This window comes from Manihot esculenta, chromosome 7 (genome assembly GCF_001659605.2).
Source record: "Manihot esculenta cultivar AM560-2 chromosome 7, M.esculenta_v8, whole genome shotgun sequence".
NCBI lineage: Eukaryota > Viridiplantae > Streptophyta > Magnoliopsida > Malpighiales > Euphorbiaceae > Manihot > Manihot esculenta.
Genome location: NC_035167.2, coordinates 8,364,515 through 8,389,064, shown reverse-complemented (window position 1 = coordinate 8,389,064; position 24,550 = coordinate 8,364,515). Strand labels below are relative to the sequence as shown.

At 43.5% G+C, this 24,550-nt stretch overlaps 1 protein-coding gene across 2 annotated transcripts; it reads right to left on the bottom strand.

The window, feature by feature from the left end:
• Positions 1-19,381: 19,381 nt before the first annotated feature.
• LOC122721207 lies at positions 19,382-23,542 on the bottom strand. Of its 2 annotated transcripts, XR_006351154.1 has the most exons (5): positions 22,856-23,540; positions 22,626-22,744; positions 21,918-21,990; positions 21,128-21,210; positions 19,382-19,658 (listed from the first exon to the last, which is right to left on the bottom strand). XR_006351154.1 is itself a non-coding variant. In XM_043958049.1 (4 exons), the coding sequence occupies exons 1-4, from the start codon at positions 23,048-23,050 to the stop codon at positions 19,536-19,538; spliced, it is 510 nt and encodes a 169-aa protein (XP_043813984.1). In that variant the 5' UTR covers positions 23,051-23,542; the 3' UTR covers positions 19,382-19,535. The 2 variants fall into 2 exon arrangements, 1 of the variants encoding a protein (XP_043813984.1); XM_043958049.1 differs by lacking the exon at positions 21,128-21,210 and having other exon boundaries at positions 22,856-23,542.
• Positions 23,543-24,550: the final 1,008 nt, after the last annotated feature.

Sequence of the window (24,550 nt, the reverse complement as noted above, 5' to 3'; positions counted from 1 at the left end):
TGAAGTGGGTCTAGGCCAGTTAGCCACAGTTTATGTCTTCTTGGGGTCTACCTCTATACCATTCTCTGACACTACATGCCCCAAGAACGAAATGCTCCTCAGCCAGAACTCACATTTAGAGAACTTGGCATACAAGCCATGTTCCCTCAAAGTCTGCAGAACCAACCTCAGATGATGGGCATGCTCCTCTGCATTCCTAGAATACACTAAGATATCATCTATGAAGACAATAACAAAGTGATCCAGGTATTGGCTAAACACTCTGTTCATGAGATCCATGAATGCTGCAGGGGCGTTAGTTAACCCGAACGGCATTACAAGGAACTCAAAATGCCCATATCTGGTCCTGAAAGCTGTCTTTGGCACATCTTCTTCTCTGATCCTCAGCTGATGGTACCTCGATCTCAGATCTATTTTGGAGAAACAACCCGCTCCTGTTAGCTGGTCGAATAGATCATCGATCCTTGGCAGAGGGTACCTATTCTTGGTAGTGACTTTGTTCAACTGCCTGTAGTCGATACAAAGTCTAAGGGATCCATCCTTCTTCCTCACAAACAAGACCGGAGCACCCCAAGGTGAGGTACTCTGTCGGATGAAGCCCTTTTCTACCAGCTCCTGCAATTGCTCTTTCAACTCCTTCAACTCGGCTGGGGCCATCCTATAGGGAGGGATAGAGATCGGTCTAGTTCCAGGCATCAACTCTATCTCGAACTCTATCTCCCTAGCAGGTGGTAAACCTGGAAGCTCGTCTGGAAAGACATCCTGAAACTCTCTGACAACCGGCACCGAGGCTGGCTCCCTGACCTGACTGTTTAGCTCTCTCACATGAGCTAAGTACCCCTGACATCCCTTCCTAAGCAACCTACGAGCCTGAAGTGCTGATATCAGACCTCTAGGCGTGCCCCTCTTGTCTCCTCTGAAGACGACCTCTGACCCGTTCTGATCTCTGAGCTTGACTACCTTGTCTCTGCAGTCCAAGGTAGCACCATGGGTAGATAGCCAATCCATCCCTAGAATGACGTCAAAGTCTGTCAAATCTAGAACCACAAGGTCGGCGGAGAGGCATCTTCCCTCAACAAAAACTGGACTGAACTGGCAGACTGACACTGCCACTGACGGGTCACACTTGGGTCCACTGACCCATAGGGGACACTCTAACCCAGAGACTATCAGACCCAACCTCTCGACGGCTCTCGGAGCAATAAAAGAATGAGATGCACCCGGGTCCATTAATGCATACACATCAGAACACCCAATGACGAGATTACCTGACACCACGGTGTTGGATGTGTTAGCCTCCTGCTGAGTCATGGTGAAGATCCTGGCTGGAGCTGATGGACCTTCACCTCGGGAACCAGAAGAAGAGGCTGCCCCTCTCCCTCTACCTCTGCCACTGCCCTGAGTTGTGGCTGGAGCTGCTGGCTGTGCCACACTACCAGAAGCTGTCTGCTGGGGCTGACCCATAAAAGGTGCTCTAGGACACTCCCGAGCTATGTGTCCCTCCTGTCCACATCTGAAACATGTATTAGTCCCAGCTCGACACACTCCCCTGTGCGGTCTTCCACATCTCTGACATTCTGTACCATCTGAGCCTGAGCTTGAGCCACCGCCAAATCCCAGACCGGATTTCAACTTATTCCAAAACTTATTCTTCTTCGGCTTCTTGGTGGTGTTATCCCACCTCTTCTTACTTGAGCTCTGAGAAGAGAAACCTGGTCCTCCTCTGCCTGGGGTCTTAACCCCTGAAAACTGGGTCACTGACTGCTTCACTGACCCCTCAACTATGGCACTCGCCTCCATCCTTCGAGCCATATCCACCACAGTGTGGAAACTTTCTCTCTCAGCTGACTGAATCAACGAGGAGTACCTAGAATGCAGCTTCATGACATACCTCTTGGCCTTCTTCGTATCTGTATCTAGAGCTTGCCCTGAAAAAGGCAATAGCTCCAAGAATTTATCCGTGAACTCCTCTACACCCATGTGTTCTGACTGCCTCAGTTGCTCAAACTCAATCATCTTCAGTTCTCTGGAACTGTCTGGAAAAGCCCATCCAGCGAACTCATTTGCAAATTCCTCCCATGTCATACCGTCTAGTCTCGGGTCCACATAACACTTGAACCATTCCCGTGCCTTCTTGCACTTTAAAGTGAACCCTGCCATCTGAATGGCCCTGCTATCATCCGCCCCTAGCTCATCAGCTATTGTCTTCACCACTCTCAGGTACTCAAAGGGGTCATCCCCTGACTTGTATTTGGGAGCATCCAGCTTAAGGTAATCTGTCATCTTTACTTTGCTCCCACCAGCTGAGCTAGGTCTAGGAGGTTGAGTAACTGGGGCTGCTGGTTCTGTAGGTGGTGGAGGTGGGGGTGCAGCATTCCCCGAGGTGGAGTTTGCCGGGTTTGGATAGAAAGGTGAGGGTGGATAAGCTGGGTACTGTGTATAAGCTGGATAGAAAGGTGGATAAGGCATGTAGGTAGGGTAGGGGTTAAAGCTGGAATAATCCGACGTGCCTCCCATCGGATACCCTGAACCCTGTGGGAAGGGTGGATAGTGGGGTGGAAAACCATACCCCGAGGCCTGAACGCCTCCCTGAGACTCCCCTGTCCCTTCTTCCTCCATGCTCACATCCAGGTTCCCATCCCTCCTCTGATCCTCTTCCATAACCTCCCTCACATCTGAAGAACTTCCTCCTCTATCTGTCCCCCTTCTGCTAGCATCAAAAGACCTTCTAGGGTCCCTTGACACTCTTTCTCTGTTTGCTCTATAAGACATTGCCCTAGGCAATGTAGGAGGACGAGCGCTCGTGCCCTCATCCTCAGGTGGTACTCCAGTCAATCTTGCCGATCGACGGGTTCCTCTCATCCTGTTTTCTGAAAAACAGTACACACCATACAAACATTAGCATCATATGGTTCATGTGGGCACACATGAACCCTCATCACATAAACATCATTCATATCATAGTATCAATGCACATGTATATAATCATGGCATTTCACATCATCAAACGAGACAGGACTCAACATCCTATCCTAGTGGACATGATCTTCCTATTGTGCTTGACCTTCTAGAACATCTATGAGCCCGACACTCTAGGTCCGATCCTATGAACCTAGGGCTCTGATACCATTCTGTAACGACCCGAAAATCGGACCGCTACCGGCGCTAGGATCCAGATCAGCTTAAGGCCGCCGGGACCCGTAGCAAGCCTAACATATAACTTGTAAACCTGTATAATCCCATACATGATCAACAACATGCATAAAAATTTAAAACTTTTCCTTCAAACATCCAACTCAACCTGAACATACATGTACATAGTCATGATCATAATCGTGATCCCTCTGTGGGATCTCATCAATGCCCCAACGGGCGATACAACATGAGATGAGTTGGCTTTCATGAACATTATAAAACATTTGATCATGTAATAAAAGGGATACCTCATACACAATGTCAAGCACAATATCTAATCCTCAATATCATTACATGACTGAAACTGTACTTTTACATAACATTAATACATTTATCATGTCCACACTATCTATTACATAAACCAGACTTCATTACTCTTGTAAACCTCCTGGTCTACCTTGTACCTGCAATCCTGGGGAAATGGAAGAGGGGTGAGCTACTAGAGCCCAGTGAGCAGAATAATAAAAACATTTAAATCATATGGATCATGGAATGCATCACATCACAGCTAATCACATCAAGGATGAATTTGTCACCAATAGCCCTCTACATGGTCCAACTGTGCCAGAACGTAGAATGGGTCCTGGTCTTTCCCTTACATATCATAACATAACAGTGTCCAACTGTGCCAGAACGTAGAATGGGTCCTGGTCTTTCCCTTACATAGTGCCAGCGAACGTAGAATGGGTCCCACTGGTCTTACATTCCATACCGTACATATCACATCGTCATATCATAGATCGAGGGATATGGATCATCCAATATTCATCCACATCAACATTTAACATATGCAATGCAACATATTCGTGAATTCTAATGCAAGCAACCTAATTCATCACATGGCATTCATGATGCATGAAGCATGCTAAAAAGTACATTATTTGCTTTAAAACATAATAGGTTATTCCACTCACCTCTGGATAGCTCTGACCAGACACTGGGGCAACAGACTCACTGTTGGGGTCCTCGGTTCCTCGGGTCCGAACCTACACAGGTGGACTCAAAGGAGGGACCAAACATACCTGAACATAACTCTAAACTACTCCCCAAAAATCCCCTAAAACATCATAGAATAATCATAGAAAAATATACAAGAAATGGCTGAACAGGGCACTTTCGGCGGCAAGTTCGGCGGTCGAAAGTCCCTCCAGAGCCGAAAGTCAGGCAGGTTCGGCGGCACCTTCGGCGGCCGAAACTCCCAGACAGAGGCGAAACTCATGCATGTTCGGCGGCACCTTCGGCGGCCGAAAGTCCCAGACAGAGACGAAAGTCTCTTTTCGGGGGCAACTTCGGCAGCCGAAAGGCCTGCCTCCCCAGCCATGTTCGGCGGCCGAAAGCTCCTTCGGCTGCCGAACCTGGTTTCTCCCAAAGGGCAGAAACTTAGCTCCCTTATGCATTTGTGCCTCCAAAACTAACCAATCATGCATAAACCTATTCTACAACATTCCCAAGCATTCACAAGCAAACATACAAGCTCCTAGGGGCATCAAACCATCAAAAACCCCAACTACAACACACAAGCAACTCACATTGCTCAAAAACACATATAAAACCCATAAACCTAACTATGAGCTAAACATGCATTCTACCCCCATGAACTTCATAAAACTTACTTAAAACATAACATAAGCTAGAGATCGACTCTTACCTCTTGAAGATCGAGAGTAGAGGCGACCAAACTTGGAGTTGGGAGAGATTCGAGTTCTTGAACCTCAAAGCTCCAAAACTTTGCTCAAAAGCTCAAATCTTCAAAACGAAGTTAAAACAAGTGAAAAACTTGAAAGATCTAGAGGAAAAACATCAAAGATCGGTGAGGGGCGGCGGAAAGCTCACCTTGGCCGAAAATGGGGAAAAGCTCGCCCGTTTTCGGCTAAGGGACCCTTTTATAGTGGCTGGCCAGGCCACGTTCGGGGGCCGAATGTGCCTCCGCATGCATGCCATGTTCGGTGGCCGAACTTGAGGTTCGGCGGCCGAACCTGGACTTCCCTCACTTGTGCTTTCGGGGGCCTAAAGGCGCTCCCGAAGGCATGCATGTTCGGCGGCCGAACTTGAGGTTCGGCAGCCGAACCTGAGTTTTCCTCCAAGGTTGTTTTAATGCAAAAACTCACTTCCAACTTACTTAAAACCATGAAATACCTTAAAACATTTTATGAAAACATGTTTCTACCCTACTAGAGGCTTCCGACATCCGAGATCCCACCGGACGGTAGGAATTCCGATACCGGAGTCTAGCCGGGTATTACAGTAACAGCCCGGAAATCGGACCACTACCGGCGCTAGGATCCAGATCGGCTTAAGGCCGCCGGGACCCGTAGTAAGCCTAACATACATCCTGTGAACCTGTTTAATCCCATACGTGATCAACAACATACATAAAAATTAAAACTTTTTCTTTTCATTCATGAACCAAACTCAACCTGTGCATGCATTAACATAGACATTAACATTAACCCCACCATGGAGTCCTCATCAATGCTCCAATGGGGTGCCATAATCATGCATTAAGTTTGGTAAAACATAAACATCAATAAAAGATCATGCATTCATAAAGGGATTACACAGCTAGGGTCAAGCACACTTCTAAACCTCAATACTGTCATTACATTACATAACTCAACATTACATTACAACATCCATTATGTCCACTACTAGCTATTACATAACCAAACCTTTACTCTATCCGACCTCCTGCTCTATCCTGTACCTGCAAACCTGGGGGTTAAGGGAACGGGGTGAGCTAAAAAGCCCAGTGAGCAGAACCATAAAACATTTTAATTATTCATGCTTTCATGGAATGCATCATAGCACAGACATTTCACATCAAGGACGGACTTATCGCCAATAACTCTCATTTTCATAAACATTAATGCAATTGCCCGAACGCGTGGCATGGGCAGCCCCGGACTTCATGACATGGTGCCAGGACGCGTGGCATGGGCAGCCCTGGACTTCATATGTTACATACTGAGAGCTAGTGGGTCATCCAACATCCATCCACATCGACAATAAAAATGCAATGCATCATATTCGTGATTACTAATGCAATACAACCTACGTAAACATAGCATTTATGATGCATGGATCATGCTAAACATTTTATTAAATTTTAAAGCATAGTTCTGTTCCACTCACCTCTGGCTGATGCTCTAAGGACTCTGAAGCAGGTAGCACTGCTGACCTCCTCGGTTCCTCGGGTCCGAACCTACACAGGTGGACTCAGATGAGGGACCAAACATACATAAACATAACTCTAAAACATCCCCCAAAAACACCCAAAAACACCTCAAAACAATCAAGGAATTCATGCAAAGGAGGGCTAAACAGGGCACTTTCGGCGGCAGGTTCGGCGGCCGAAAGGCCCTCCAGAGCCGAAAGTCATGCACCTTCGGCGGCACTTTCGGCGGCCGAAGGTTCCTTCCAGAGACGAAACTCATGCATGTTCGGCGGCACCTTCGGCGGCCGAAACTCCCTTCCAGAGCCAAAAGTCCACATTCAGGGGCAAGGTTCGGCAGCCGATTCATGCTACCACAGGCAGGTTCGGCGGCCGAAAGAGCCTTCGGCTGCCGAACCTGGTTTCTCCCAAAAGGGCAGAAACTCAGCTCAACATGCACAAATGCCTCCCAACACATCCAAACATGCATTTTCCTATTCTACAATATGCATACTCAAGCATACAAGCTCCTAGGGGCTTCAAACTATCCTAAGCCTCAACTACAACACATCAAACAATCAACATTGCTCATAAACATAACATAACCCATAAACTTCACATAAACCTACACATGCATTTCTACCCCATAAAACCTCATAAAACTTACTTAAAACATAAAAGGAACTATGGATCTACTCTTACATCTTGTAGAACGAGAGGAGAGACGATCCAACTCGGAGATGGGAGAGATCCGCTCTTTGGCCTCCAAGTTTCCAAAACTTGCTCTTTTTGCTCAAATCTCTTCAAATCAACATAAAGCTTGTTAAAACATGAAAGATCGGAGGAAAAACATCAAAAATGAACCATAGGAGTGCATGAACTCACCGTGGCCGAAAATGGGGAGAAAACTTGCCCGTTTCGGCCATGGAGCTCTTATATAGGGCTGGCAGACCACCTTTCGGCAGCCGAACGTGCCCCCACATCTCATGCAAGTTTAGCGGCCGAACATGAGGTTCGACGGCCGAACCTTTGAGACTTTCGGCAGCCTACCATGCCCCCCTAAACCATCCCACGTTCGGCAGCCGAACTTGAGGTTCGGCGGCAGAACCTGGAAATGTCTCCTTGGTCTTTTTCATTCAAAACTCAATTTCCTTACTGACTTAAAACATAAAATACGTTAAAACATTTCATAAAAACATGACTTTACCCTCCTAGAGGTTTCCGACATCCGAGATCCCATCGGACGGTAGGGATTCCGATACCGGAGTCTAGCCGGGTATTACATTCTTCCCCCCTTAAGAACATTCGTCCCCGAATGTTCACCAACAAACATGGCATTGCATAAGACATGAATATACAAAGCATAAAACATGACCATACATACAAAACACATAAAACTTACCTTAGAAGAGATGAGGATATTGCCGGAGCATGGACTCCCTTGTCTCCCAGGTACACTCCTCTATGTTGTGGTGATTCCAAAGGACTTTCACCATCGGGATTTCCTTGTTTCTCAACTTTCTAATCTGGGTGTCTAGGATCCGTACTGGCTGCTCAATATAGGTGAGATCTTCTTGGATCTCCACATCAGGCTCACTAAGAACCTTGCTCGGATTTGACACGAACTTTCTTAACATAGAAACATGGAAAACCGGATGGATTCTCTCCATTGAAGCAGGCAAGTCCAGCTTGTACGATACATTCCCAATCTTTTGCAAGATTTCAAAGGGTCCGATGTACCGTGGAGCCAGCTTACCTTTCTTCCCGAACCGAATCACCCCTTTCATTGGAGACACTTTGAGCAATACCAAATCCCCCCCCTGAAACTCTACTTGTCTTCTGCGGACATCTGCATAACTCTTCTGTCTGCTTGCAGCAGTCTTGATCCTCTCTCTGATTATGGGCACCACCCTGCTGGTGATCTCTACTAGTTCAGGCCCTGCCAAGGCCTTTTCTCCAACTTCTTCCTAGCAGACAGGCGATCTGCACTTCCTTCCATATAAAGCTTCATATGGAGCCATCCCTATGCTAGCATGATGACTGTTATTGTAGGCAAACTCCACCAAGGGTAGATGCTGTCTCCAAGAACCGCCAAAATCTAGCACACACATTCTGAGCATATCCTCTATTGTCTGGATGGTCCTTTCTGATTGTCCGTCCATCTGTGGATGGAAAGCAGTGCTAAAATCCAACCTGGTACCCATAGCGCTCTGCAGACTCCGCCAAAACCTGGAGGTGAACTGGAGCCCTCGATCAGACACTATTGAAACAGGGACCCCATGCAGCCTGACAACCTCATCAACATACACCTGTGCCAACTTATCCACAGAATAGCCACTCCTGACAGGGATGAAGTGAGCAGATTTGGTGAGTCTGTCCACAATCACCCATATGGAGTCTAATCTATTGGACGCTGCCGGTAACCCCACCACGAAGTCCATAGCTATATTCTCCCATTTCCACTCTGGAATAGGTAGTGGGTTAAGCATTCCAGCCGGCTTCTGATATTCCAGCTTCACCCTCTGACATACTTCACAGGCTGACACGAACTGTACCACTTCTCTCTTCATAGCTGGCCACCAATAAACCTTCTTCAGATCTTGATACATCTTGGTGGCCCCAGGGTGAACGCTGTATCTGGCATTATGAGCCTCTCTCATAATGTCTCCCTTCAGCCCTATGTCATCTGGTACACAAAGTCTGCTCCCATAGCAGAGGATCCCCTTACTGTCGAATCTGAACTCACTATCTTTGCCTGACTGAACAGTCCTGGCAATCTTCACTAACTCTAGGTCCTCATGCTGTTTCTGAGCTACCTGCTCCAGAAACACGGGTGCCACTCTCATCTGAGCAATCAAAGCACCTGTACCAGACAACTCCAACTGCAAACCTTCATTCATGAGTTCGAAGAACTCCCTCACTACTGGCCTCCTCTCTACTGAAATATGGGACAAACTGCTAAGTGATTTCCGGCTTAAGGCGTCTGCCACAACATTCGCCTTACCCGGATGGTACTGGATCTTACAATCGTAGTAACTGAGCAGTTATACCCATCTTCTCTGCCTCAAATTCAAATCTCTCTGACTCAGGATGTACTGTAGGCTCTTATGATCTGTGAAGATCTCATATTTAACCCCATAAAGGTAGTGCCTCCACATCTTGAGTGCAAAGATCACTGTTGCCATCTCTAGGTCATGCGTAGGGTAATTCAACTCATGCTTCTTCAGTTGCCTAGAAGCATAAGCAATCACCCTTTCATTCTGCATTAGCACACAACCCAGTCCCACACGGGACGCATCACAATAGACTGAGAAGTCTTCATTACTAGATGGCAGAGCTAACACTGGTGCTGAAGTCAACCTCTTCTTGAGCTCCTCAAAGCTTTCTTCGCACTGGTCGGTCCACACAAACCTCTGGTTCTTCTTAGTTAGTCTGGTCATGGGAGCTGCAATTTTAGAGAAGTCCTGAACGAACCTCCTGTAGTAACCTACTAAACCCAAGAAGCTCTTGATCTCTGTCACTGTGGTGGGTCTAGGCCAGTTAGCTACAACTTCCACTTTCTTGGGGTCTACCTCATTTCCATTTTCTGACACTACATGCCCCAAGAATGAAATGCTCCTCAGCCAGAACTCACATTTGGAGAACTTGGCATACAAGCCATGTTCCCTCAAGGTCTGCAAAACCAACCTCAGATGATGGGCATGCTCCTCTGCATTCCTGGAATACACTAAGATATCATCTATGAAGACAATAACAAAGTGATCCAGGTACTGGCTAAACACTCTGTTCATGAGATCCATGAATGCTGCAGGGGCATTGGTTAACCCGAACGGCATCACAAGGAACTCATAATGCCCATATCTGGTCCTGAAGGCTGTCTTCGGCACATCCTCTTCCCTTATCCTTAGCTGATGGTACCCTGATCTCAGATCTATCTTGGAGAAACAACCTGCTCCTGCTAGCTGGTCGAATAGATTGTCGATCCTTGACAACGGGTACTTATTCTTGGTAGTGACCTTGTTCAACTGCCTGTAGTCGATACAAAGTCTGAGGGATCCATTCTTCTTTTTCACAAATAGCACTGGAGCACCCCAAGGTGAAGTACTCGGTCGGATGAAGCCTCTATCTACCAACTCTTGTAACTGTTCCTTAAGCTCTTTCAATTCCGCGGGTGCCATCCTGTAGGGAGGGATAGAGACCGGTCTAGTTCTAGGCATCAACTCAATTTCGAACTCTATCTCCCTAGCAGGTGGTAAACCTGGCAGTTCGTCTGGAAAGACATCTAAGAACTCTCTAACTACAGGCACTGAGGCGGGCTCCCTGACCTGACTATCGATCTCTCTCACATGTGCTAGAAAACCCTGACAACCCCTCCTGAGCAGCCTACGAGCCTGTAGGGCTGATATCAAACCTCTAGGTGTACTCCCCTGTCTCCTCTGAAGACAACCTCTGACCCATCCTGACATCTGAACTTGACTACCTTGTCCCTGCAGTCCAAGGTAGCACCATGGGTAGATAACCAGTCCATCCCTAGAATGACATCAAAATCTGTCAAATCTAGAACCACAAGGTCGGCTGGCAGGCATCTATCCTCTATAAACACTGGACTAAACCGGCAGACTGACTCTGCCACTGACGGGTCACACTTGGGTCCACTAACCTATAGGGGACACTCTAACCCAGAGACCATCAAACCCAACCTCTCAACTGCTCTCGGAGCCACAAAAGAATGAGATGCACCAGGGTCCATTAATGCATACACATCAGAACAGCCAATGATGAGATTACCTGCCACCACGGTGTTAGATGTGTTCGCCTCCTGCTGTGTCATGGTGAAGATCCGTGCTGGAGCTGATGGACCTTCACCTCGGGAACCTGAAGAAGAGGCTGCTCCTCTCCCTCTGCCTCTGCCACTTGCCTGAGTCATGGCTGAAGCTACTGGTTGGGTTGCACTACTAGAACCCATCTTCTGAGACTGTGCCCCTGAAACTACTCTAGGACACTCCCGAACCATGTGTTCCTCTTGTCCACATCTGAAGCATGTGTTCTTCCCAGCCCGGCAGATTCCTTTGTGTGGTCTACCACACTTCATACAGACATGACCGCCCGAACCAGAACTTGAGCCACCTCCCATTCCTAGACTAGATTTTATCTTATTCCAGAACTTGCTCTTTTTGGACTTGGATCTGTCCCACTTTGCACTGCTTGGTGTCTTAAAAGCTGAAGACTGATCCACTGACTGTTTAACCTTCCCCTTGATGATTGCACTAGCCTCCATTTTCCGGGCCATATCCACTATGGCATGGAAGCTCTCCCTTTCTGCTGACTGGATTAAGGAGGAATACCTGGAATCAAGCTTCATGATATACCTCCTTGCCTTCTTCTGATCTGTGTCTAAGGTTTGCCCTGCAAACGGCAGCAGCTCTAAAAACTTGTCTGTGAGCTCCTCCACACTCATCCCATCGGTTTGCCTCAACTGTTCAAACTCAATCATTTTCAATTTCCTGGAGCTATCAGGGAAAGCCCATCTAGCAAACTCGTTTGCAAACTCCTCCCAGGTCATGCTGTCCACCCTCGGGTTCACATAATTTTTAAACCACTCACGGGCCTTCTTGCATTTGAGTGTGAACCCAACCATCTGAATGGCTCTGCTATCGTCCGCTCCTATCTCATCTGTAATCATTTTGACCCTTCCAAGGTACTCAAACGGGTCATCCCTTTTGTCATACTGAGGAGCACCAAGCTTCATGTAGTCGGTCATCTTCACCTTGCTCCCTCTAGATGAGCTAGGTTTAGGTATGTGGGTTTCTGGAACTATGGGTTCTACTGGGGGTGGAGGAGGTACAGCATTCCCCGAGGTAGGGTTGGCTGGATTTGGATGGTAGGGAGGGGGTGGATACATAGGGTACTGTGAGTATGGTGGGTAGTAAGGTGGGTATGGCATCTGAGAGTGATAAGGGTTATAGCTGGGGTAATCCGATGTACCTCCCATCGAATACCCGGGGTTTTGAGAAAAGGGTGGGTAGTAAGGTAGCTGAACAAATCCCGAGGCCTGAGTGCCTCCTTGGGACTCTCCCATTCCCTCTTCCGACATACTTACTGTAATACCCGGCTAGAATCCGGCATCGGGATTCCTGCCTTCCGGCGGAATCTAGGGTGTTGGATCTCTCTAGAAGGGTAGAATGTGTTTTCTAAAATGTTTTCACATGATTTCATGGTTTTAAATGAAAATGAATTGAGTTTTGAAGAGAAAAAGGCCAAGGAGGAAGAACCCAGGTTCGGCCGCCGAAGATGATATTCGGCCGCCGAACATGAGATGGTTTCGGATGGACTTTTGGCTTTCGAAAGTTAGGATGGGCAGAAACCAGGTTCGGCTGCCGAACCTCAAGTTCGGCCGCCGAACATGGGGGACTTTAGGGTGCTGGTTTGGCCGCCGAATGTGGCTCAGCCGGTCGCCTATAAAAGGCCTCAGACCGAAAATGGGCGAGTTTTCTCCCCATTCTCGTGCCCAGGTGAATTCATGTCCTCCCTTGGTCGATTTCAGGTTTTCCTTCAATCTTCTATGGTTTTTATGAGTTTCATTCTTGGTTTTGAAGAGTTTTAAGCTTGGATCAAGGATTTGGAGCTTGGAGACCCCGGAGCTAGTTTCCTCCACATCTCCAAGGTTCGGGTCACACCAACCCTCGATCTCCAAGAGGTTAGTGTAGATCCTTGCTTTTCCTTATGTTTAATGAGTTTTAAGTAAGTTTTAAGGAGATGTGATGTATGTGTTTGGGTAGAAATGCATGCTTAAGGTTTATGTGGGTTTTATACCCAATGTATGTTATGTGATATTTGTGTTGAGGAGTTTATGTTAGTTTATGCTCCTTTAGGCTTGTGGGAGTGAGTATGCATGATTGGGAGAGAGTATGTGAGGATGTGGGTATATTTGCGTTTGGTTTTTGGCTTGGCAGAATCGGACCTATCGTCCAGAGGGGACCAGGTTCGGCCGCCGAAAGGAGTTTCGGCCGCTGAACCTGCATGGGAGGCAGTCTTTAGGCTGCCGAACGTGCCCCTGAAGGAGGGACTTTCGTTTCTGTCCGGGGGTTTCGGCCGCCGAACCTGCCGCCGAACCTACCCGAGTTTCGTCTCTGGAAGGGACTTTCGGCCGCCGAAGGTGCCGCCGAAAGTGCCCTGTCCAGCCGTTTCTTGGGTGTTTCCTATGCATGTTTTAGTGATGTTTAGAGGGGTTTTTGGGGGTATGTTTATGAGTTGTTTAGAGTATGTTTGGCACCTCATTCGAGTCCACCTATGTAGGATCGGACCCGAGGGATCGAGGAGGCCAGTAGTGCTAGCAGTTTCAGAGTCTGTCAGCGTCTGCCAGGAGGTGAGTAGAACTAAACCTAATCTTCTATTTTAAGAAATCAAATGTCTAATGCATCTTTTATTTTAAGGAATTCAAATGCCTAAAGCATATGCATGCATCATGTTTATATGTAATAGGATGATTGCACTAGTTTCACGAATATGACGCATTGCATAAGTTGCTGTGTATATGATGTGATGGGTGGACCAAGGCGACCTCAATAGCCCACAAGTCTGTCAATGAGTTTTTGTCAGTCGGGCAAGTACATGTAGGAAAGCCCTATGAGAGCTCCTTTGGGGCCAAGTTTTGACAGAGGGAATGTTGGGGTCATGTCTAACCCTGAGGGGAAGGACGTTTCGAGAACCCTCTAAAATCACCCGCAAGAGGAAGAGATTGCTAGCGTGAACTCAAGCGGGGAAGAAATGTTTGATGTGTATTCGTTGTGGTATGATGCATTTCATGAAAGCATAAAATAAAAGAAAGAATAAAATAAAATAAAATAAATAATGAATAACAAAATGAAATCATAATTAATGAACTGTTTTCTCTGTTTCTACTCACTGGGCTATTGTAGCTCACCCCATTCCCTTAACCCCAATTTTGCAGGGCCAGAGTAAGTAAGCCAGAGTAAGTCAGATAGAGCTATGGGATAGAAGAGGTTCAAGCATGGGTTGCCATGTTTGGTTGTAATAGCGTAGCTATGTCCTGTTTATGTTTGAGTAAGGCTTGATGTGTATGTTTATGGTTATAGTGGATGTTATGTAAGGAAGTTGTTAAAGAGATGACATGTTATGTAATGCTATGTATGTTTTGTATGCTAGTTTAGCTTAGTAATGGACATGATAGATGGATTTGATGTATGGTCCTTATGGATATAAAGATTATGAGGAATGGAAAGAGTAATGAGTATGTTATAAGAGATAGAGCCAAGCTAAGAAAAGTGTGTGAGATATATAGTATAGAGTTGTGTTTTGCCTAGTGTTGGTAAATCCCTTGGTTTTGCAGGATCAATATGTAATGTTTTAGATGTTGAGTTGGTTGAACTAATCTTGTGGCATGTGTTGTTTACTACGCTATGGTAATGGATGAGGACCCTAGTAGAGGTCTTTTGCTTATGGTTTTTAATGCATGCACAGGTTAGGTTCTAGTTCTTTGGATGTGACTCCGGCTTGATGTATGTTATGTTGACCCAGCTAGAACATTTGATGAGGGCTCTAGCATGGGAAAGTTTATGTTCACAGTTATGTTGTAGCATACGGATCAAGCTGGGTGTATGTTCAGATTACAGGTTTTATGTTTAAGTTGTGATCATGTATGGGATTTGACCAGGTGATAGGAAGTATGTTAGGCTTACTACGGGTTCCGGCGGCCTTAAGCCGATCTGAATCCTAGCGCCGAGCAGTTTGGAGCCGTTACAGAGGGGTACCGGTTTCCAGGCTGTTACACTTACTCCGAGACTGCCATCCCTCCTCTTGTCCACATCCATCTGATCCTCCATATCCTCTGACATCCCACCTTGAACTGTTCCCCTCACTGATCTACTTCTACTCATATCCAAAGACCTTCTGGGATCTCTTACTGCTCTTTCCCTGCTAGACCTGCTAGACATTGCCCTTGGCAATGCAGGGGGACGGGCACTCGTGCCCTCATCCTCAGGTGGTACTCCAGTCAATCGTGCAGATCGACGAGTTCCCCTCATCCTGTTTTCTGAAAAATAGTACACATCACATAAATATTAGCATCATATGGTTCATGTGAGAACACATGAACCCGCATCACATACATAGCATATATATAACATATCATTAATGCTCATGCATATAATCATGGCATTTCACATCATCATCAAAAGACAGGACTACTCATCCTATCCTAGTGGACATGATCTTTCCTATTGTGCTTGACCTTCTATAACATCTATGAGCCCGACACACTATAGGTCTGACCATGTGAACCTAGGGCTCTGATACCAATCTGTAACAGCCCGGAAATCGGACCGCTACCGGCGCTAGGATCCAGATCGGCTTAAGGCCGCCAGGACCCGTAGCAAGCCTAACATATATCCTGTGAACCTGTTTAATCCCATACGTGATCAACAACATACATAAAAATTAAAACTTTTTCTTTTCATTCATGAACCAAACTCAACCTGTGCATGCATTAACATAGACATTAACATTAACCCCACCATAGAGTCCTCATCAATGCTCCAATGGGGTGCCATAATCATGCATTAAGTTTAGTAAAACATAAACATCAATAAAAGATCATGCATTCATAAAGGGATTACACAGCTAGGGTCAAGCACACTTCTAAACCTCAATACTGTCATTACATTACATAACTCAACATTACATTACAACATCCATCATGTCCACTACTAGCTATTACATAACCAAACCTTTACTCTATCCGACCTCCTGCTCTATCCTGTACCTGCAAACCTGGGGGTTAAGGGAACGGGGTGAGCTAAAAAGCCCAGTGAGCAGAACCATAAAACATTTTAATTATTCATGCTTTCATGGAATGCATCATAGCACAGACATTTCACATCAAGGACGGACTTATCGCCAATAACTCTCATTTTCATAAACATTAATGCAATTGCCCGAACGCGTGGCATGGGCAGCCGGGGACTTCATGACATGGTGCCAGGACGCGTGGCATGGGCAGCCCTGGACTTCATATGTTACATACTGAGAGCTAGTGGGTCATCCAACATCCATCCACATCGACAATAAAAATGCAATGCATCATATTCGTGATTACTAATGCAATACAACCTACGTAAACATAGCATTTATGATGCATGGATCATGCTAAACATTTTATTAAATTTTAAAGCATAGTTCTGTTCCACTCACCTCTGGCTGATGCTCTAAGGACTCTGAAGCAGGTAGCACTGCTGACCTCCTCGGTTCCTCGGGTCCGAACCTACACAGGTGGACTCAGATGAGGGACCAAACATACATAAACATAACTCTAAAACATCCCCCAAAAACACCCTAAAACACCTCAAAACAATCAAGGAATTCATGCAAAGGAGGGCTAAACAGGGCACTTTCGGTGGCAGGTTCGGCGGCCGAAAGGCCCTCCAGAGCCGAAAGTCATGCACCTTCGGCGGCACTTTCGGCGGCCGAAGGTTCCTTCCAGAGACGAAACTCATGCATGTTTGGCGGCACCTTCGGCGGCCGAAACTCCCTTCCAGAGCCGAAAGTCCACTTTTGGGGGCAGGGTTCGGCAGCCGATTCATGCTACCACAGGCAGGTTCGGCGGCCGAAAGAGCCTTCGGCTGCCGAACCTGGTTTCTCCCAAAAGGGCAGAAACTCAGCTCAACATGCACAAATGCCTCCCAACACATCCAAACATGCATTTTCCTATTCTACAACATGCATACTCAAGCATACAAGCTCCTAGGGGCTTCAAACTATCCTAAGCCTCAACTACAACACATCAAACAATCAACATTGCTCATAAACATAACATAACCCATAAACTTCACATAAACCTACACATGCATTTCTACCCCATAAAACCTCATAAAACTTACTTAAAACATAAAAGGAACTATGGATCTACTCTTACCTCTTGTAGAACGAGAGGAGAGACGATCCAACTCGGAGATGGGAGAGATCCGCTCTTTGGCCTCCAAGTTTTCAAAACTTGCTCTTTTTGCTCAAATCTCTTCAAATCAACATAAAGCTTGTTAAAACATTAAAAACGAACCATAGGAGAGCATGAACTCACCGTGGCCGAAAATGGGGAGAAAACTCACTCGTTTCGGCCATGGAGCTCTTATATAGGGCTGGCAGACCACCTTTCGGCAGCCGAACGTGCCCCCACATCTCATGCAAGTTCGGCAGCCGAACATGAGGTTTGGCGGCCGAACCTTTGAGACTTTCGGAAGCCTAACATGCCCCCCTAAACCATCCCATGTTCGGCGGCCGAACCTGGAAATATCTCCATGGTCTTTTTCATTCAAAACTTAATTTCCTTACTGACTTAAAACATAAAATACATTAAAACATTTCATAAAAACATGACTTTACCCTTCTAGAGGTTTCCGACATCCGAGATCCCACCGGACGGTAGGGATTCCGATACCGGAGTCTAGCCGGGTATTACAATGGCCTTCATGTTCTCCCTAGAGATGGTGAAATTCTTGGGCAGCTTAACTTGATCCATTGGGAGGTCAAAAGCTACGACAAACGAAAATAACCACACTATCAAAAACGAATACAAGGAAAAACGAAAACAAAAGAAAAGCAGAACATCAACAAACAAGTACTAGCTTCCCGGCAGTCCTGAAGATTGGACACGAACATACACTTCTCGACATCATATTTTTGTGAAACAGAGGTCAGTCGGAGAAGGCAGATCTGGTCTAACAGGGGCAACCGAGAAAGGTCATTATGCCCCGGGGGAACATCCCTCCAAGAAAGATCCACCTCCCAAGACAGTCCCGAGCCTTCCTTCAGTTCTACCACAGAGAAACTCACCGCCCAGCCCTTAATGGAGTCCTTATGTCTCAAGAAGATGGACAATCGTCCTCGTGGAGTGAAGTAGTAAAACCCTGGCTAGCCTGGACTAAACGAAAAAAGATGGAAAACAGGGTAGCAGTTGGAGAGAAACCCTAACATAAGCTAACAGACTCAAAAGAACACATAAAAAGAATGGAGTTAGGAGCAAGCATGCGGGGGGTTACCCTAAAGTAGCGAAAGACCTCTATGAAAAAAGGGAAAAAGGGAAAGGTTAAACTAAACTCACGCTGCTTGACAAAAAAGATCAAGCTGCGATCTTTCTAGGGGTTAATCAGACCAAAAGGTGGAGGAACAGGAAGAACAATCCTCTCATTACGACGAGGAGCCCTAATACGGAAGCGGAGGGTGTCCAGATATTCCCGAGAAAAGAAATTGGAAAGGGAGATAGGGGTGATGTTAGATTTCAGATTCAAGATGTCAGGAAGCTTAGGACTAGCCATTAGAGAGCAAGAAACGTACCTTGGAGGAGAATTCTGCAAAGAATGAGAGAGATAGAGCATGCAGAGAGCAAGATGAGAGGAAGAGTCCGGAGAAAATTAGGGTTTTGAATTTGAAAAGCGTAAAGGTAAGGAAAGGACCACTACAAAAAAACAGTAATTTAGCGACCAAAATTTTGGTCGCTAAAAGGAGGAATTTGGTCGCTATTTTGAAATAGCGACCATTTAGCGACCAAAATAAAATGGTCGGTGTTTGGCCAGTCGCTAAATTTTTGGCAACAATCTGAAAATTAGTCGCTAAAATAGCGACCAATCAGCGACCATTTTTTGGTCGCTAATTTGGTGTCATGACAAATTAAATATTACAAAATAGCGACCAATCAGCGACCATTTTTTGGTCGCTAATTTGGTGTCATGGCAAATTAAGTATTACAAAATAGCGACCAATCAGCGACCATTTTTTGGTCGCTAATTTGGTGTCATGCAAATTAAGTATTACAAAATAGCAACCAATCAGCGACCATTTTTTGGTCGCTAAATTTTGATCGCGAAATGATCGCTGTTTTGATTGCTATTTCGTTGTTATTTGATCGCCTCAGAGAAGAGCATTTGGTCGTTATTTCATTGCAAATTAATAGTAAAATTAAAAAAATATTTGTTATTTAATTTGATTTTATAGCTGATTAGTCACTAATATTGACCCAAACTTCTCATTGAAAGTTTCAATAATACTATTGACCCAAAAAGCTTGACTAAATTCCACAACAATAAGATAGTTAATAAAACAGTACAAATGGACCTTAATTAGTTCTCTGAGAGGGCCAATAAAAAAAAACCTAACTCTATTGCTTAATGTTGACTAGATCCTAAGGTATCATCATGTCTTGAACCAACCAATCAAATCCCTCAAGCAGCCCCTCCCCTGTATATGCGCTACAGCCCACGATTTTCCAATGCCTGGTTTTGTCCATATTCTCCAGGTTTAGTACCTGCAGAAGTTTTGCAAACTCCATTTTAGAATTTCAAAAGACGAAAGCAAGGCTATAAATCAAACATAATAACTTTGGAAGAAAAGAAAAGGGAAACCAAAAAATTATATATATATATATATATATATATATATATATATATATATATATATATAGTAGCTTTAACCTGATTATGTTGGAAGTCTAAGGTCAAGATACTAAGGCATGCTTAACCATTTTGAACCATGCTTCTTTCATTGCCCAAATACTGGAGAGTTACAGATATTTAAAAATATATGCATATCAAGTCGACTTCCGTAATCATTAAACCATGAAATGTTTTTTGCCCCGTTCTGATCAAATATAATAGGATTTAAAGTAGAATAGGAAGAAACAGAATACACGTGCCTAACATCATTAATAGCTGTTGAAACAAACACACCTGATGACATAATTGAGAAAGCAAGATTCACAAGTTGACACACATGCTCAAATATCAAATTAAAGTTCATAACTACACCGGGAGAGTGAATATTACAGGACAATGAGCAGCACAGTAATAACATGGAAAATTGTAATGCTGTATTTAGGAATAAAAAAAGAAATCACATTATGGAAGAATAAACAAGTTGAGAAAACCATAAAATACATGCAAATTTTTTGTCAATTACAAGTGTCTCTTCTGTTCTGCATTCCTAAAATTTGAATGCACCCAAAATGAGAGGGAAAAGGCAAAGTCCAATTGAATCTCAAAGTATTCCCATATGAAAGTATAGTCAACTAGGAAAGTAAATGCTACAACTTTGGCCAACTCCTTTGCGAATCAAGTGCAGCTGGGGGAAAAAGAGAGAGTACCAGTTAATTCCTTTAAAAACTATCAATGACAAAGGAAAAACCGAGTGCACTGGATCTCAATTTAACACATTACTTTGCTAGAAAAGGATTCCAGACATCATAGCACATTGATTTTCTGAATTGTCATAACAGTAGCATTGATATGCAATCCACATTCAAATCTAAGCACACATTTCTCCTAAATTTTAGAGTGATCCAACCAGACAAAAATTACGGTGAAGGTCCAGTGCAAAGGCAACAAAGTAGATGTATTCTAGAGCAATTCAGTTGGCAGAACCTATCCAACAGAATCATCAAAAAAAGTTTGGTTTTTCAAGCTAAAGTTCATGCTAACTTCTAAACAAATGCACAAGTCTGAGGAAAATATGCCGAAAAATTACTATAAAAAAGAAGCAGATGTACCGAGTGTCAACACATAATAGTTTATTCAACAAAACATAAGGGAAAACGTTAGTAGAAAGATTGTCTGCAAAGGAATTTTTTATTATTTCATTATTAATGAGAAGAACAAATCTAAATCGTATGCAGGAAACCACTGTCTCACAGAGGAAGAAAGCCTAAAATAACTGGCAGGTGTAAAAAAGTGAAAATTATGATCTCCACTCGTTAGGCAACTCATTTTGGTTTATAATTACCTAAAATAAAAGGAGCAATCCAAGGAGACCAACAGGTACAGCTGGTGCCAGATTATTTGTATAAGTTAATCCACCAGCTAAACCTGCTTCAACAGAAATCATGTTCAGAGAAGGAAGAGCATACAGCAGCCAGCCAATCACCAAAGCAGGATCCCCATTAAATAATGAAAGTTAGGATTTTTTTAATAGATACTATTGATTGCTATACATCTTTTTCTAAAGGAGAACATAATATTATAAATAATGCAAAAAGTTGGAAGCTAATTTCTCATGGATATGGTGCACCAGCAAAAGAAATCCTATATCCAAGAAGAATAGTCAAGAAGAGAAGGTTTTTTCTAATGCTTGTGTTGGGGATGGGTTCTTTAGAATTTTTATACACACACAGGAAGAGAGAAGCGCTGGTCTGAATCTGTTAATTTTGTCTTATAATCTTTAACTTTTTTCATGCATTGAGTTTAGTTGCATAAATCAGAAATGAGTATAAAGACATGTTTTGATATGCATTTTATGGACATGGTTAAATAAAATTCTAATCCAAGCAAGGAGCACAGCATCCAGGTCTGTGCAGATATGCATTTTAGCAGATAACACATGAAATGCTGTAGTATTGTAGTTTAATAGCATAAAATGCTATTTACAGTGACCATTTTAGCAGATAACTCAAATTGTATTGTTGTACAGTTACCAGTTCAGTTTCATTTTGCTGCTCTCTAAAAACAGTACAAGGAAAGCTTTACCACATTCCAATCAACATGACATAAATGAAACAGAGTTTTATATTACAAACCGAGCAAGACAACTGGTATCCTGTAATCTGGATCAGGAATAACTGTCTCCCTCTTCTGTACTCTCCTTCCAAGCTGTGCAGAAAGAAAATAATCATGCAAAATAAATTCAAGGACTACATTAAATAGATGCAAACCCATTAATCCAGTCATCCCTAAGAACCTATACATGTCCAAATCAATCAAATTACACAAGCTAATTTTATGTTGGCCAAGACAAGCTTTACCAATAATCTGACTTATCCAAAACAAGATATGTATACGGTATTGTGATTAATATAAGCACTTTAGACCTCAACACCATCATGGAAAAACAATTAAAGGGGAACCCATAATTTAATCCAAAGCGCTAGATTCGAAAATTTTGTAACATTTGGGAAAATCTATGCCCTTCACTATCATCAACTATTCAATTCAACCCAACTCTACTTCTGCTTTTCATTTTCTCTTCCTCTCTGATTTGAAAAGATCACGACAAGAGGTTCAACAAAATTAGTCAATTATAAGAATTTAGATATCTAGCTCCATTCCTTCTTTAAGCGGACAAGTCAATTTAACAACACTGCTAGAACCCAAATGAAAAATTATTTAACTAACAACACATACATAGACAACCATAAATGAAAATATCCACACAGCTAACAGAATTAATTAAAAAACAGTTCATCAACAAATATTACAAAAAACCATAAAGTAAAATAATTACTAACCTCCCATCAAGTAAAGCATTGAAAACGAAAGAAACCAAGTAATTATCAGGGTTGTGCTCATCAATTTCAACCTTTAACGCATCCTTATGCCATTGATCCGTTTGCAACTCATCCAAAAGCTATAGAAGAAAATTGGTAATAATTAAAAAAACCATTTCACTCGATCAACAAAAACATGACATTAGGATTTGAAATTTCAAAATTAGACTCAAACTGAACCAAGTACGCACAGAGTTGAGGGTATATTCGCACTCGGATGCGGGCAATAAGAAGCGGGTAATGCCAAGAATTGGAAACCCATTTTGCATTCCTTTCTGTGGGTATCCAACAGGGGCTCTCCTGCCCGAAACGCCAAGTCCCAACTGCTCCATAATTTGATCTTTGGAAATCTCCTTGTTGCCTCTAAACACATAAACCTTGGACATATCTGAAAATCCCAATTCATGAACCTGCGCCTGCGTCCCAAACGAAACGAACCCAACAAGCGCGTTATCCGGCAACAACCCGATCGCGCGTTTGAGAGCTGATTTTACGAACCCAAACTCCTCCAACGAACAAGAAAACAGGTGAACCCGATGGTGCAGGAGCTGCGTTCCCGAGAGCAGATGAAGCGGCGGAGAAGAGCAAAGAAGCAAGCAGACAAGCGGACACAGGAACCGGACGCAGAACGCCGTTGACAGCGTGGAGTAGAGGAACGCGGCGAGGAGCAGCACCGGACAGCAAGACTGGAGCAGAGGAAGCGGCGGAGAAGAGCAGGAACCGAACGCAGAAACGACGTTGACAGCGTGGAGCACGATCGGCGGGAGGCGCACCAGACGAGTGACGTAGAGGCCGAATGGGGAGGGGAGGGCGGCAGTAGACTTTGAGAGTTGAGAGAGATTTAGGGTTGGGTTTTATGGGTTATTTTGATTGCAGGTTTGTTTATTTATGTTTATTTTTTATCTTTCAATTAAGATTTTATTTTTATAGTTTATATTATTTAAAATGTTTTATATTATATTTTTATTAATTTTGCCTTTAATAGTACAATTAAGATTAGGGATTAATTAGATATTAGGGATTAGATATTAATTTTTAATCGGGTTCGAAACAGGTTCAGATATTACTAATATAAATTGGGTTCAGGTTCGGGTAGTTTAATTTTCACGGATACCCTACCCGTTTACATCCCTAGATTAGAGCATCCCTTAAATTGTCAAAACGACGTCGTTTTATATACCGAATTGAAATTACTTAATTTAAAATTTTAAATAAAATAAAATTTAATTAAAAATTAAATTAAAATTTTAAAAATAAAATGTTCGCTGATTGATTGCTATTTTAGAGATTAAAATTAGGGATTAGGGTTAGGGATTATGAATTAGGGATCAGGAATTCGGGATTAGGAATTAGAGATTAGGGTTAATTTTATTATGAATTAGGGATTAATTAGGAATTAGGGTTAGAGATTACAAATTAGGAATTAGGAATTAGGGTTAATTTTATTAGGGATTAGGGATTAATTAGATATTAGGGATTAGAGATTAGGATTAGGAATTAGGTTAGAGTAGGGATGTAAACGGATCGGGTATTTTCGGGTATCCGATCCGACCGAACCCTAATAGGACGGATTTGGGTAATTATAATCGGGTTTGGGACGGGTTCGGGTTTTAAAAATAATATCCATTGCAGGTTCGGATCAGATTCGGATTTTATGTATAGGGTACCCACTATTCGAATTCGTTTATATAAATAATTAATCTAATATATAAAAAAATATTTTATAATAATATTTATAAATTTTTTTTATATTTTTTTATTTAAAAATTTAAATTTAAATATTCTTTAGAAATATTATATTTTTTATATGAAAATTATTAATGAAAAATATTTTTTGTATAAATTATTAATTAAAATATATAAAATTAAACGGATTCGGGTTTTAT

Bases quoted from the DNA above. Each gene is read 5' to 3' on its own strand.
- LOC122721207 (XM_043958049.1), bottom strand. From the start codon at position 23,050: ATGTCCAAGGTTTATGTGTTTAGAGGCAACAAGGAGATTTCCAAAGAT. The intron at 22,745-22,855 runs GTGCGTACTTGG...TTTCTTCTATAG, and splicing joins GCGAATATACCCTCAACTCT to CTTTTGGATGAGTTGCAAAC. The intron at 21,991-22,625 runs GTTAGTAATTAT...CTTTCTGCACAG, and splicing joins AATGCTTTACTTGATGGGAG to CTTGGAAGGAGAGTACAGAA.